The sequence below is a fragment of the Hippopotamus amphibius genome, chromosome 2, assembly GCF_030028045.1.
Source record: "Hippopotamus amphibius kiboko isolate mHipAmp2 chromosome 2, mHipAmp2.hap2, whole genome shotgun sequence".
Classification (NCBI taxonomy): Eukaryota; Metazoa; Chordata; class Mammalia; order Artiodactyla; family Hippopotamidae; genus Hippopotamus; species Hippopotamus amphibius.
Window position 1 is genome coordinate 54,997,439 of NC_080187.1, and position 15,507 is coordinate 55,012,945.

The 15,507-nt window shown below is 50.5% G+C and overlaps 1 protein-coding gene across 7 annotated transcripts in view; it reads left to right on the forward strand.

The window, feature by feature from the left end:
- Nucleotides 1-14,202, forward strand: part of ZNF395 (zinc finger protein 395) — a 41,836-nt gene extending 27,634 nt beyond the window's left edge. For 5 of the 7 annotated variants that reach the window (XM_057721543.1, XM_057721548.1, XM_057721546.1 and 2 more), the window contains 9 exons: nt 196-442; nt 1,794-2,026; nt 4,094-4,203; nt 8,857-9,092; nt 9,551-9,651; nt 10,359-10,638; nt 12,369-12,461; nt 13,336-13,439; nt 13,660-14,202. In XM_057721543.1, coding sequence (XP_057577526.1) covers nt 196-442; nt 1,794-2,026; nt 4,094-4,203; nt 8,857-9,092; nt 9,551-9,651; nt 10,359-10,638; nt 12,369-12,461; nt 13,336-13,439; nt 13,660-13,771 — 1,516 coding nt within the window. In that variant the 3' untranslated portion in view covers nt 13,772-14,202. Of the gene's footprint in view, nt 1-109; nt 443-1,793; nt 2,027-4,093; nt 4,204-8,856; nt 9,093-9,550; nt 9,652-10,358; nt 10,639-12,368; nt 12,462-13,335; nt 13,440-13,659 lie in introns of all 7 variants that reach the window. The other 2 variants (XM_057721547.1, XM_057721549.1) reach the window with 1 other exon arrangement.
- The last annotated feature ends 1,305 nt before the right edge of the window (nt 14,203-15,507 follow it).

Here is a 15,507-nt window from a genome sequence, read left to right on the forward strand (position 1 = left end):
TTCTTTGTGCTTATCAGTAGGTTCTAAAGGTCCTACTAGTAACAGGTACTACTTTTGTAAAAAGAAAAATGTTGTAAGTTGCCTTAAAATGTTTCATCCTTTTTAACAGACACTCATGGGCTCCAGCTGTGTGTAGGGCTTCCTGATCCCTCCAGATACTGGATAAAGGACTCTGTGTCCCGTTTGCCTCCCCAGGAAAGGCAGCAACATGGCCAGTGTCCTGTCCCGGCGCCTTGGCAAGCGATCCCTCCTGGGAGCCCGGGTGTTGGGGCCACCCGGGGCTGCCCCAACCTTGGAGCCTCAGGCAGAGCTGCTTGAGGGGGTGGCTCCCCAGCCCTTCCTTGCCTCTAAGGACACGTCCTGCCAGGAGAAGCCCAAGGAAGTCCTCAAGGCTCCAGGCACCTCAGGCCTCCAGCAGGTGGCCTTTCAGCCTGGGCAGAAGGTATGTTCATCCCCGAGTGGACAAGTGTCTGATCTCCCCAGGCTTGGGTCTGGTGGCCCCGTGGTGCCCCGAGTGACAGTCCAGAAGTTCTCTTGGCATTGACTTTAGCACAGACCTTTTCCCGGCAGCCATATGAGCCCTTGGGTAGCAGGCTTCTTGAGAGAATGAGTCATCATTAGCAGACCCAGGGCTCCTCCATGACAGTTCTGGGCTCAGGCCTGCTCAGAACCTCAGTTGAAAGCATGACCAGAGTTCAGTTTCTCTTAATCTGCCTCCGTTTGCAGCTTTACAAAAACAAGGGAAAGAATCTCAGGCTTATAGGAAACACAAGATTGTATCTCTGAATTACCTTTAGATGTTTTCAAGGGATGAAGGTGTTTGCTTAGTTGGAATGCCATTTGGATTCCCTTTTCCAGTGTTCCCTCCCCTGTGGCAGGGCTCAGGCGTCACCTGTGCCTGATATTATCACTAGATCCAGGCGCATGGGCTTCTCTTTCATTTCCTTCTCAAGAGCTGATGATAGAGGATCTGCTTTCTGCCTCTGTTTCAAGGTTGTGTTTTCTCAGCCTCTCTTCCCATGAGGTGAGGCCACCTGTCAACTGCTAGGCATCCTTGAAAGCAGTCAGCCGACTTCTTCACCACTACCATCTTGCTCCCAGGTAGACTCAGGATTCTCTGAAGGGAAGAATGCAGGGTGTGAGCAATCCAAGGCAATAGTTGGGAACCAGCAGGTGTATAGGACTTCAGAGTCTAGTCAGGGCAAGAAATCAGGAGGATGGACCCAGATTCCAGATTCATTTGATTTGAGAATTTAATCTGTTTACATTTAAAGTAATTAGTGAAAGCTAAGGACTTGGTATTGCTATCTTGTTAATTGTTTTCTGACTGTTTTGTAATTCCTTTGTTTCTTTCTTCTCTTGCTGCCTTGCTGATTTTTTTTTTTTTTTTTTTGTAGTCCTGCGCATTGATTTCTTTATCTCTTGTGTATCTACTAGAGGTTTTTTCTTTGTGGTTACCATGAGGCTTACAGAAAACATCCTATAGTTATAACAGTCTATTTTAAGATAACAACTTAACTTTAATTGCATATAGACTCCAAGTTCCAAAAACAAAAAAATCCCAGAAACTGACACATTTTGCTCCATCTAGAGAATTTATAAGGATTTGTTTTGGGAAGAATCAATCCACTGGGGGTTCAGGTGGGAAGCAGGTACCTGGGAACATCTGCTTGAATTAAAGATGAGTCAGAGAATGCCATTTGTGGCATACGGCTCCTGGTTCCCAGAACTTGCGACATACGGAGTGAGAACTCCTGAGTGCTGACCACTGGTTGCTGTTTTTCTCTCCCTAGGTTTGTGTGTGGTACGGGGGTCAAGAGTGCACAGGACTGGTGGAGCGGCATAGTTGGCCAGAGGATAAGGTGACTGTCTGGCTGTTGGACCAGAAGTTACAAATCTGCTGCAAAGCGGAGGAGGTGTGGCTAGCTGAGCTGCAAGGCCCCATCTCTCAGGCACCACCTCCAGAGCAGGGAACCCAGGTGCCAGCCTACAGGCCTGTCTCCAGGAACATTGACGTCCCAAAGAGGTTTGTGTGGGAGAACCTGGGCTCTGAAAGGCACGTAGGTGGTGGGGTTGTGGGATGCCTTGTGATGGAGTAGGAATGTGGAACTCCCAGGTGTCTAGTTGTCAAGATATCAGACGAATGAGATACAGTGAGAGGACATCCTTTTGAGAAAACCCAGAAGGGAGTCTTCTCTTCTCCGTAACTCTATTATGGGTGATATAGTTTCGTCTGGCTAAGGGCTATTTTTTTCCCCTTTCATGCTTAAACTAAAATTAGTTCTTAGTTTTTCATGATGAGAGAGAAAAAATGGCTTAGATCAGGAGTCAGCAAACGTGTTCAGAATGGGCCAGATAGTAAATAATGTTGGCTTTGTGGGCCAAATGGACTCTGTCACAGCTGCGTTGCTCTGCTCGGCTGTGGTCGCGTGAAATCAGCTGCAGACAGTACGGAAACAGGCGGGCGTGTTGTGCTCCAATAAAACCTTACTTATGGACCCTCAGATTTCAATTTCATGTAATTTCCATATGTCACATGTCAAGAACTAATATTCTTCTTTTGATTTTTAAAACCATTTAAAAATCCTTAAGCCATTCTTAGCTTGCAAGCCAGGCAAAAACAGGCAGCAGGCTCAGTCTAGAGATTGTAGACCCCGGCTAGATATTTAAAACCATTGATGTTGAATGAAGAATGCGTACTTTGCTTTAGAATATTTTTTTAATGTTATTTTTACTTTTTTGGCCACACGGCACAGCATGCAGGATCTTAGTTTCCGGACCAGGGATGGAACCCGCGCCCCCTGCAGTGGAAGCGCGGAGTCTTAACCACTGGACCACCAGGGAGGTCCCTGCTTTAGAATTTTATGACATGATTTTTTTCCCTGAGACTATGTATATTCTGCTTTCTATGTTACATATTCTATGCACATGGATCTTTTAAGACTAAAAAAGAAAATCTGCCAATGAGATTCTTATATACAGGGTTTATGAGCAGCTGAGTCCCGCCCCCATCTGTATTTGTCTGTGGGTGTTACTGTTTTTGACAGTACACCCCGTGTCTTGAGACCAGACCAGAGCAACAACATTTTTGATTGTGAATTCAGTGGAATGCTGGCAGAGAATTTGTCTTTCTATTCTATGGAAATAAAAATACACATAATCATACTAAAAGGAGGATACTGACACATTTAATACATTACTCGTCTTGGGTTAGCTGCTTCAAGCCCAGTCTCATATTTTAGGGGATCTGAATTGTAAAAGATGAATTGTATAATACAGTTCTTTGAAATAGAGGAGCCACCTAGAAATTTATTTCAGATCGACTTTTCATACTTTAGCATTAACTGATAGACAGCTTTAATTTTATTTCCAAATAATGTAACTTTATATGGATTAAAATGTGTAAAATTTTATGGAATTCTCCTGTATAAAGCATTGAGATTTGCCTTGGGAGATTTATTTATTTAATCAATTAATTAATTAATTTAATAACCTCACTCTTTCATCAGTGACATTCTTTGGGGAGATTTATTTTAGTCTATCTGGGTTTTTTGCTCATTGGCTTATGTGCCAGGTTCTGCTGACGTTCAGAAGCTATCACAGTACCTCATCATTAATCCCGGGGGGAGGGAAGGGAGTCAGTTAGTGTAATTGTTTCCTCTTAAAGTATAAAACGAGGAAAGGAAAGTAATTTTGCTGATTTTGAATTCTAGTCAAGCGTCTTTTTATGCCCATGCTTTATTTCATTGCTTGGACTCGTTTTCCTTTCCCCCAAATAGAATTCCTGATTTTAAGCTGTACAGTTAGAGTTAGGAAGCGAATTCAGGGGAGAGTGAAACTGCCTCTGGGTGTCAGCAGTGGGACGGGGACCAGCCTGCTTTTGCTGGGGCCGACTGATATTATCCCTATAACCCAGAATTGAGTATTTTTCATGAAGAATGAGAGGTTCTTCATGCTTTATTTAACTATATTTCTTGAGCACACACTGACTGATTGGTGTGGGGGCATGGAGAGGACAGTCCAGGAATGTAAGATGTTCACGTGACCAGCTGTGTCAGGAAGTAACCTTTGGCTGTCACCTATCTGAATCCAGGAAGTCGGACGCGGTGGAAATGGACGAAATGATGGCGGCCATGGTGCTGACGTCCCTGTCCTGCAGCCCTGTCGTGCAGAGTCCTCCTGGGGTCGAGGCCAACTTCTCCGGTGAGGAGCGGGGCCTGAGTGGGTTCTGGGCGTGGCAGAGGCCCACGACTGACGTCCTCTGCTTTGGGCAGCTAATTGCCTAAGTCATCGGCCTGGCAGTAGGATTTCTGGTGTCTTCTCCCTGGCATGGCAGAGTGGCTGAGTGACACGAAGTTAGCTGCTTCCATTCTTTTCTCTCAGTTTCCTCCTTGGGGAGAAGTTTCCTGGTGCGTTGTGAAGATGATTGAGCACAGGACTGAGCCACACTGGCCAGCTGAGTAAGTTGTTCTGTGGGAGTAAGCAAGTGAGGCACTTGTGGGGCTGAGCAAGGCCAGTAGAGGAATATTTAGTTCTAAAGGTAGGAACTTACTAAATGGTCCCCTAGTGGCCTCAGCTGATTCAGCCTTGTAAATTAGTGTGGAATAAACAAGCTGAAGTCTAAAATAAATCTAATTGCTGAACACAAACCGATACTAAGACTTCATACCAAATTTATAAATTCAAAGAAAATTCTAGCACAACCCCCAAATACATTAAGAGTAATATGGGAGGAAAGAGGGTTGCTGGATATGAGTAGTTTGACAAGACTGGTAGTGAATCTGAAGGTTTTTTTTTTTTTTTTTTGAAATTTGTTATTAGGCTGGCCTAACTTACTCCCAGGGAATAACTTTTTTGTTGGTGAGATCTAACTGAATTGTAAGCTTTATAAAAGCTTGTAGGAGGGACTTCCCTGGTGGTTCCAGTGGTAAAGAATCCGCCTTCCAATTCAGGGGATGCAGGTTCGATCCCTGGTTGGGGAACTAAGATCCCAGATTCCACGGGGCAACTAAGCCCGCACGCCACAACTACTGAGCCTGCATGCCTCAACTAGAGAGCCTGCATGCCACACAGTACAGAGCCCATGCGCTCTGGAGCCCACACGCCACAACTAGAGAGAGAAAACACACACGCCACAACTAGAGAGAAGCCCCAGCACCACAACAAGAGAGAAGCCCCAGTACCACAACTAGAGAGAAGCACCAGCGCCACAACTAAAACCCAACAGAGCCCAAAATAAAAAAACAGCTTATAGGAAAATACGGAGTCAGCTAAGAACACATACCAGGAGGAAAGCGGCCTTTACAAGCATCCCTCATAACTAATCTCCCTACATAGAAAATAAATTAAGGAAGTGATAAGGCAGACTGACTTATTTCACCCAAGGCCTGTCATCAATGGCTATGCTGCTAGGGGAAGCCATTGCAGTCTGACGGCACCAGTTGTGAGGCAGAACATCACACACTTGCTCTGAGAGCACCTGGCAGTCACACAAGGAATGCAGGGAGGAAACGAGTCAGTTTTAAGTTCTCAGGAAACTCTACGAGTTTAGGAGGTCCTGGAGGTTGGTCAACAGGAAGGAGATCCAGGAAAGTGTCATAAAGGAAAAGAAAATCGTTGACTGTAATTCCCATTGGGTTGTGTGTGTGTGTATGTGTGTTTGTGTGTGTGTATAATCCATCCATATATATTCATACACACATCCCAACACCAGCATATACGCACCTAACTGATAATATGCCATGGTATCTTATCCCCTTTGATAAACATTTTTCATTGTCTATTGAAGATGTTTTCCAGTTACAATATATTTCTGATCTTATGTTGAAGTCAGTGGAGAAATAAGGCCTCCTTGGCAGCTAATTACGTTGATGTACTCTGCAAGGTGAGGGCTCGCTCTAATCGTGGATACTGTTTGTACAGAATCCACCCATTCCCTCTGGTCTCTGTGTTGTTAGGATGGCTCTGCTAGGAGTGTAGAGAGCAGAGGGACTTACAAGGATTTCTTAGAAGTTCACCGTGGGACTTCCCTGGTGGTCCAGTGGTTAAGAATCCGCCTTCCAATGTTGGGGATGTGGGTTTGATCCCTGGTCGGGGAACTAGGATCCCACATGCCATGGGGCAACTAAGCCCATGCACCACAACTACGGAGCACTTGAGCCACAACTAGAGAGCCCATGTGCTGCAACTACAGAGCCCACGTGCTCTGGAGCCTGTGCGCTGCAACTACTGAGCCTGCATGCCACAACTAGAGAGAAGCCCGTGTGCTGCAATGAAAAGATCCCACATGTCGCAACTAAGACCCAACGCAGCCAAAAATAATTAATTAATTTTAAAAAAGAGAGAAGTTCACCGTGCATTTGCAGGGGAGCACTTTGCTTTCATAGTACAGAATCTCTGTTGACCCTGCCCTAGAAAATCTTATGATATAAGGTAGAGTGATTTATGTTCCTCTTATAAGGTATAGGTTATGAGATTCACTTTTTTGCTTTGTTTTGTATTTTTCCTTGTCTGCCAGTTTGCCAGTGTCAGCTTTGAGCAGTTTTGAATGGTTCCTCGGTGGAAGACTGCTGTACTGTAGGGTGGGCCTCCCGTTTGACCTGCTTTCATCTCCTGTCCTGATACTGGATGTCGCATTCTGCTCCCTTGCCCTTCTCTCCCTGATAGATTTCCTGAGTGGACGTGTGCGAACCCCTGACCTGCTAGCGGCTCCTGAGAGCTTTCCTGAGGGCTCCCCTAGTTTTAGCCCCATGTGTAGATGTTGTAAACTCTTGGTTTCCAGGAATTCATTGCTCTGAGGCTTGACAGTGACACTTAGGGTGGGTAGAGCTCATGTGTCCCCTTCTGTTTGAGTGGGCTTCTCCTAGGTGTGAGACTTAATTAAGGAGAGCCTGCACTGGAAGTGTGGAGTGCTGGGGTCTAGATTAGCCTGCAAGCGGTTTGGAACATGGAGCAGGATGAGAGAAAAGCGGGGGGATGTCTGTCCTGGCCACAGGGGATATGGTAGACCGTGTGAGAATCCAGGGTAAGGAGGCTTTGTGAAACACTGCCCAGTTGGGGCTTTTGGGGACAAGGCCACCATACCGCACGTGTCACAGTTCCCCCCCCTTTCTTGCTGTTTCCACATATCAAAATTTCAGAGTCTTCTATAGTGAAAATTCATGTGGATTTATGGCCTAAGTGTGGAAAAGTCTGGGTTGGGCCTAAAGCAGCCTGAAGAAAGGCAGTTTAAATACTGAAAATTTCACGTCTCACTGTGATCTTCCCGTTCAGATGCATTGCTGGGAGCAGGGTGGCGGGTTCAGGCCTCGTTGGGCATGCGGGCCGCCTGTCATCTCATGATGAGTCTGAACTGCTCTCAGAGCTCATCTTTCCTTCTCTAAATGTGTTCCCTGTGGATAAAAGCAGGAGCCACCTGGGCCACAGCTAGCTCTGGTAAAGGCTACACCTCCCGACAGCTGTGAGAGCTGGCTGAATGGTTTCTTTTCACACACAGATTTTGATATACTTGCCTGGGTTTAAATTATCAAAAGGCAATTTGTCAAGAAAGCCTGGTTAACAAGCCCTTAATTTGGCCTCTCCATCCTGCTCCACTGCAGGGAAGGCTTCCCCAGTGGTACCCAGCCCGCTTGTCTGTGCATGGGAGGCAGGAGAGGCTTTTTCCCTCCCTTCTCCCCGCTCTCCCACTGCCTTTAAAGTGAGAAGCACATTTTAATTAGGTTATCTTTCCATTAATAATACGGGTTTCCCCTGTTACCTGAAAGTAGAGCGTTTCTATGAAACCTTTCGAAAACTGAAATGGTATAAAGCAAAGAAGCAATTACCTTAGGACACATCTTACTAACTGATGCATAAAATACATTGAGACAAAGCACAGATGCTGACAGGCACAGTTCAAAGCTATGGCGGCTGGATGCTGAGGTGCTGCGTGTGGTTCCCAGAAAGGAGGTCAGCAGGGCTGAGAGTGCGCACTGCCTCTGTCATAGCTCGCTGCAAAACCAACATTGAACACTATTTTCACCTTTTTTTCAAAAAAGGGAAAGCCCTCCTCAGATTTCTTTTAGTTAGTGAAAACAGGTACCAATGGTCAGTTGTCACTCGGTATTTGTGGGGGATTGGTCCAGGACCCATGCAGATACCGAAATCCACAGACGCTCAAGTCCCTTGTATAAAATGGCATATTACTTGCATATAACCTGTGCACATCCTCCTGTGTACTTTAGATCACCTCTCGATTACTTATAATACCTAATACAATGTAAATGCTGTGTACAATGTAAACGCCTTTTAAATGTTGCTGTTTAAATGTTTGGTTGACGTGTGGCCAAGTTTTGCTTTTGGGAAGTTTCTGGAATTTTTTTTTTCCTGAATATTTTCCATCCATGGTTGGTTGAATTCTTGGATGCGGACACTGTAGATTCGGAGGGCTGACTGTAGGTCTTTCATCAAAGGGAAATGGTGTAAAGCGAACTTTCGAAAAGTGGGAGACACCTGCACACAAAATGCAGTTGCAGCATGTGTCTGGGGGTCAGTGATTACCCACGTGGCTGTAGCAGGAAGTGTCCACTAGAGCAGAGCGGGGCCACCCGCAGACAGTGCTGCGACGAACAGACCCACTCCTCATTTTTACTGAAGCTCAGAAAGGGGAGGGATTTCTTGAGGGGGTGGGGTGGCATTTTGGTTTTTTTGTTTTTCCCCCTTGGCGTGGCAAAGCCAGACAAGCCAGAGCCAGGAATTAGATGCAGAAACCCAGACTCCACACTCGAGTTTCCTGCCTCCGACCTGGGCTCTCCGTGCGGAATCTGGCGTGGACCTGGGGACAGGCCCCTGAGCATCCTCTGTCTTGTCTCCGGGCAGCTTCCCGCGCGGCCTGCGACCCGTGGAAGGAGAGCGGCGATGTGTCGGACAGCGGCAGCAGCACCACCAGTGGGCACTGGAGCGGGAGCAGCGGTGTCTCCACCCCCTCGCCCCCCCACCCCCAGGCCAGCCCCAAGTATTTGGGGGACGCCTTCGGCTCTCCCCAAACGGATAATGGATTTGAGACCGACCCGGACGCTTTCCTGTTGGATGAACCAGCTCCCCGCAAAAGAAAGGTGCGTGGCATGAGCCAGAGCTCAGCTGTGGAGGGGACGGGTCCCCTGGGTCCCGGGCCTTCTCAGGCTCCATCCCATTTCAGCTTTCCTTTGCTCCTCTTTCCTCCTGGTATTCCCAGGAGCCTGCTCCTCCTCTCCAGCACCACATCCTCGGCCTTTTCACCTCTGCCCCAACCCAGCCTTCCTTCCTGCTCTCCTGCAGAGGCCTCCGGAGGGCCTCCCCCCTCCTCCACTCTCCCATCCCCGCTCCAGGCGCCAGTGATGCTGGTTCCCCAGGTCCAGCTCCGGGGTCCAGGCTCTCTGCCCCTGCTTGCCAGTCCCTCTGGTCCCTGGAAAACCCTCTCCTTGAGCCTTCTGCTGGGTTTGGTTCAGAGGCGGCTGAAGCCCGCACTGGGTGAGTCTGGGAGGCGGCTGAAGGGGAGGACACATCCTCTTTACCCCGTCTTCCTTTCCCCCAGAATTCGGTGAAGGTGATGTACAAGTGCCTGTGGCCCAACTGTGGCAAAGTCCTGCGCTCCATCGTGGGCATCAAACGACATGTCAAAGCCCTCCACCTGGGGTAGGTACGAGCCCAGGGCCCCTCTGCCGAGGGTGTCGTTCAGGCATCCTGCACCTGCCGACTCCCTGAGACTCACAGCCCCCAGTGCTTCCGAGAAACTGGCCAGCTGAGGACACCACCTGTCCCTGGCTCTGTGCCCCACAGGACAACCCCTTGGAAAGACATCTTTGCTGGGAAGGAGGCCCCTTCTGCAGTGGTGGATGTTGATGCTGTTGATGAGAGAGGAGCTTTGTCCACCTTGCGGGTGTGTCGTCTCACCTTGCTCTAGGAAGGAAGATGTTTCATTTCTGGGCAGATAGAGGGTGATTGGTGAAAGCCTGTTGCTTCCTCTTGGGGAGCTGGGGCTCCCTGTGCACTGGCCCCCTGGAGCCAGGATTGCTTATGGAGAGGAAAGAGACTCACAGCCCTTTCCGTAGAAGATAGTGACTGCAAGTGGGTGGTGCCCAGAGAGGACCCGGGGCAGAGCTCAGAGTCAGATCTTGCAGGAGGAGAAGTCTTCAGTGCCAGGGAAACGATTCCTGTTGATGTACCAGTTCGTAGTCCCCTGTGACCCCATGTCAGGCGTAGGGCTCCCAGGTGTCTTCTTGGGCTTCTTCCCTGACTTGCCGAGTGGCCCTGAGCAAGTGCTCCCCTCGCACCTTGCTGTCCCCTGCGTTTGGACCGAGGCAGCTTGTCCTTGGTCATCAGTGCATCACGCTCTCACACAGGGACACTGTGGACTCCGACCAGTTCAAGCGGGAGGAGGATTTTTACTACACAGAAGTGCAGATGAAGGAGGAAGCCGCTGCTGCTGGCGGCCCTGCAGCTGACCCGGCTCCCACCCCCAGCGTGACCAGCCCACCCCTCACCGTCCTCCCAGTGCCTCCTCCCAAAGCCCAGTCCTCAGGCTCGGATCACCCTGGCCTGGAGTCTTACCTGCCCTCTGGTGCTCTCAGCAAGTCAGCTCCTGGCTCCTTCTGGCACATTCAGGCCGACCATGCATACCAGGTATGGGGTGGGGACCCACTGGGAGCTCAGCCTGGTGGCCGTGAGGACATTCAGTGTCTCACTGTCACTGGCCAGCGTGATCACAGGCCACTGACCACCCTAATTGAAGGCTGAGTCCTTTGGCTGAATTACTAATCTCTAACTTGTACGAAGGAGAAAAGGAAAATGACTTCACACTCAGTAAATATGGGAATTCTAGAGTTTACCCTGGTGGCTGTCATGAGTGGCTATGAGAAATCTGACTGAATCTCTGAGTAACCAGGTTGATGGATTTGGGCTGGGGAATTGGTACATCACTGGTTATAAAAGAGGATAGGGAATTTCTAGGTGGTGCCGTGGTTACAAATCTGCCTGCCAATTCCGGGGGCACTGGTTCGAGCCCTCCTCTGGGAAGATTCCATATGCTGCAGAGCAACTAAGCCCGTGCACCACAACTATTGAGCCTGTGCTCTAGAGCCCGTAAGCCACAACTGTTGAGCCCGTGTGCTGCAACTATTGAAGCCCACGCACCTAGAGCCCATGCTCTGCAACAAGAGAAGCCATTACAATGAGCCCATGCACCACAACGAAGAGTAGCCCCCGCTCACATTAACTAGAGAAAGCCCGTGTGCAGCAACAAAAACCAATAAAATAAATAAATAAATTTACAAAAAAAAAATTAAAAAAAAAAGAGGATAGAGTAGTGTAGATGGGTTTCCCAGAGCCAACCCCCAGTTCCTAAAATTGTGCTACAGTAAGAAATAATCTTGCACTCAGTTTTCCAATACCTACTATGTGTCAAGCCTTGGGCTAAGCTTTGCAGATCGAATAAGCCATAGTTCCTGACCTTGTGAAGTGTATGGTTTAGCTGGAGAGAAAAATGAATGGGTAACTGTGATTAATTATAATAAGTAGTCAAAGCATCTTACTGGAGGCACAGGTAATTGTTGTGGGTACAAGAAAGACCCAGCTATTATGCCCATGGGATTGGTAAAGCTGTCGTGGTGGGGCTGGCATTTAGGATGGTCTTTACTGTATGTGGCAGGTACTGAACACCCTGCTTGCCACGTGCCAGTTTTTCTTAAAATCCTTTTAGGCCTACAGGTTGGTTTTATCCAACTCTAGGCTGCTTTATAAGTTTGTAATTAAAAAGCAGTGCTTTCCATCAGAAAGCCTGTACGGAACGAGCCAGCGCTCCTCCTCATTAGAATGAGTGGCCACTTAGCTATTTCATGTTGGGCCAATTTCAGCTGGCCCTTCAGGCAGCCAGCGGACCCTGTGAGATGAGGCCTGGAGAGGGCAACGGGTGATTTTACACACAAACCTCAACCTGGGCGTGCAGGAGAGAGTGGCTGCTTCCAAGAGTTTGCCTGGGGTTGCCAGACACTTAGCGCAGCACCAGCCCTTCCCACTCATAAGGCTTTTGGGCTTCTTGGGGGAACTGCCCCAAGCATGTTCTTGGTGGGTGATCCAGCCAAGAATTTAATCCGAGGAGATGATGAAGTCATGAGGCTGGCATGTAAACCAGCTCCGAGAGAAGGGCTCCAAAAAAAGATTGGAGCCTGAGACTAAGGCGACTCCAGAGAGTTGGGACTCTGATATTTCTCTTGGGAAGAGCATTTTGGGGAGTCTCAGAATTTTCTATTCTGAGGTGCACCTGCTGCTGCAGACCGTGCGGTCACAGGGGGAGGGGTGGGCCCCGAAAGCTTCCTGAGCTGGGGTCCAGGCTGATGGTCTCTTGTCTCCGGCAGGCCTTGCCGTCCTTCCAGATCCCCGTCTCGCCGCACATCTACACCAGTATTAGCTGGGCCGCCGCCCCCTCCACGGCCTCCTCCCTCTCTCCGGTGAGTGTGCCCAGCCTTGAGCCCGTCAGCAGTTCCAGGGGCCCTGGGACCAGCCGAGGGCTCTGCCACACGCCCCCCAGTGCTGGAGGCCTTCTCCCCACACTTGCCTCCCACGCCACAACTTCTTGAAGGTCTGCATGCCCTCTCCCCTCAGCTTGCCCCCACCCCCACAGTGGGTCACAGGCCCCCACAGGAGGTGGGAGGGGTGCGCCTGCAGAGGAGCACCCAGATCAGGCAGGTTTATTGGCAAGAGGATAACGAGGCCAGGTGGGGTCAGTGCCCTATTTAGCCCTGAGTGTCTCTGGGTGCTTGGTAAGGTTTTAATGCCTAGAGGAGAAGGGAGAGAACATAGGGAAACTGGAGAGGAAGAGGGTGGGTGAGAAAGGAGAGAAGGGCTTGTCGGGGGCTGTGCGGGTGGATCAGAGGTCCCCAGACCACTGGGGACCAGCGCCTTCGGTTGCCTGCCTCTGAACTAAGATAAATGCGGAAGTCATCTTGAACCACGCTCTGAAACATCTCCTGCAGAAAGGCTTCACACTTTGTAAAACCCACGTGCCTGAAGGTGCCATTGAGGCAGTGCCGTCCCTCCTTTTGTCTCCATCTGAATCTGCAGGGAGCAGCCCACGAGGTGGCCAGGCCAAGTGGCTCCCCTGCCCGCGGTGCCTACTCTTAGCAGTGTGGCTTCAAGGCTCACTCCTTGCTCTCCACCTCCCCTCCCTACCTGGTCCCTGCTCACCTCTACCTGGAATCTCCTTCCAGAGAAGGCCTCCTGGCACTAGGCGGGGCTTGGCGGGTGTGGCCAGCTGTGCCGTGGGATGGTCCTCTCACCTTTCACGTCTGCCCTCGCGCTCACGGTCCCTCTGCCTATGCCCAGGTCCGGAGCCGGTCGCTAAGCTTCAGCGAGCCCCAGCAGCCACCGCCCGCCATGAAATCTCACCTGATCGTCACTTCTCCACCTCGGGCCCAGAGCAGCACCAGGTGAGAATGTCGGCTCCTGTGGCCTCCCTTCTGGCTTCTGTCCCTGCCCGACTCCTGCCCCCAGGGTCAGTCCCAGGGAGCCACCCTGGATGCAGGAGAGGCAGTCGGTCCTCTGGCCCTGGTGGCTCCCACCCCTTTCTGGCGCTGCTTCTGGCTCCGCCTCTGGCCTGGCTGTGCTCTGGCCACTGCATGACTGTCCCCTCATTGCTCCATCTTACAGGAAAGCCCGCGGGGAGGCTAAGAAGTGCCGCAAGGTGTACGGCATCGAGCACCGGGACCAGTGGTGCACAGCCTGCCGCTGGAAGAAGGCCTGCCAGCGCTTCCTGGACTGAACCGTCCAGCAGCCCCACCCGGCGACCAGAGGACAAAGGCAGAGGCATCCCAAGCCCTCAGCAGAAACCTAAAAGCTAAAGAGTGGACATTGGGAGTTTGGGCTCTATTGGCTAAGATTTCATACTTAAAACATTTTTCCCTCCCTTGTGGGAACGTTTTATTTAAAAAAAAAAAAAAAAAAAAAGAAAAGAAAATATTTTTTTTTCCCCTAAAATAGGAGAGAGCCAAAACTGACCAAGGGTATTCTGCAGCGAACCAGAGACCAAAGAATTGATTCCCCTCCCCTCCCCCACAGCCCGTCTCCCTAGGGGATTAGTTTGTCATATGGAAAGAAGGAACAGCTCATTCTGTTTCCTGCTGAGCTGGTGAATTCTTTGCTTTCTCCACTCTTCCAGAAGGGACTGTGAGCAAGATGGATTTACGTTTGTTAAAAAGAGAAAGAAAGAAAGAAATTTCTGGCTGATGACTCAGAGAGCAGGACCTGCCGAGGCTGGGGTGGGAAGAGTGGGCTTTTCACGGTGCCGCCGGTCCTTTTCTCTGCCCAGATCCGGGAGAAGGGAGAGCTTGTCCTCACCAAGCAGCTTCCATGGAAGTCAAAGGAAAACCCTTTCCCTGGTGATGACTGTTCCAGTCAGGGTTCCCTGACGTTGGGTTGCAGCCCAACAGATACTGTATGGCTTCTTCTCCAAGCCCAGGCTCCTAGGTTTGTAAACTGTCCCCAGGTAGCTGAGCCAGAAGGCTCAGACGAATTCATGTTGTGCAGTGTGGCAGTGAAACACTACTTTGATCCCTCTTCCCTCTTTCCTCGAGGAGAGACCAGAGGGTGTAGTATTCGTGAGAGTTCTCCCCCGTTCCCCAGGGAATCCATTCCCCCCAGCTCTGGACGACACCCCGGAAACACTTTGTCTCCTGTTATGGTGTATTCAGAAGCCTCTTTCTTTTTAAAGATCCCTTTTGTTTGGCTGAGAGACCCTGTCCTGAGGTAGCTTCCTCTTTGTCTCTGGTTTCACCAGGGATTTCCTCATGTCCCTCCGAGGCCGCAGGGCCAGGCTGGCGAAGAGAACAGACAGAAAGGTAGGTGGCAACTTCCCCCACGGTGAGAGGGTGTTGAGCGGTCCCCAAAGGGTCCATGGGCTCACCTGTCCCTTTGGGGTCCATCTGGTCTTCCTCCTGAGGTGACAAGTGGGGCAGGACTCTTCAGTCAGTGCATGAGGCTCCTGGTTGGTCCAGTCCGTGTGATGGGGAGGGTCCGTTTGATGCAGTGTCACCTTCCCAGATACCTGCTGAGCGCCGTTTCTGCCTGTTGGCGGGATGGGAGAGGCTAGGGGTCCTGAGGAGGTCACGTGAGGGGGACTGGGGCTGGATTAGCAGCTGCTGGCACGTCTGAGGGCCTCAGGAACTGAGTGGAGCCCAGACTGCATTGCTTGGGAGGTAAATAAGCCACGCCATTCTTGCTGGGGGGGGGGGGGGGGGGGGTTCTGCGCCATACTGGCCAGGGGTGGATCAAGGCTGGGTGAGCTGGACTGAGGGGAGGGCATGTTTTTGTCTCGAAGCCTCACCTTTTTTCTGAAGGGGACTGGTCTGGGGACTCCTCAGGGCCTGCGTCCCAAATGTCACTGGCTCAGGGAATCCCACCAGGCCACCCCTCTGGGGCCTGCACGGTGGTGTCCAGCCCTTGGCCGTGAGCGAGGCTGTCCTCCTGGTCCGGGTGGGATCACCTGGCTGCCGAAGCAGG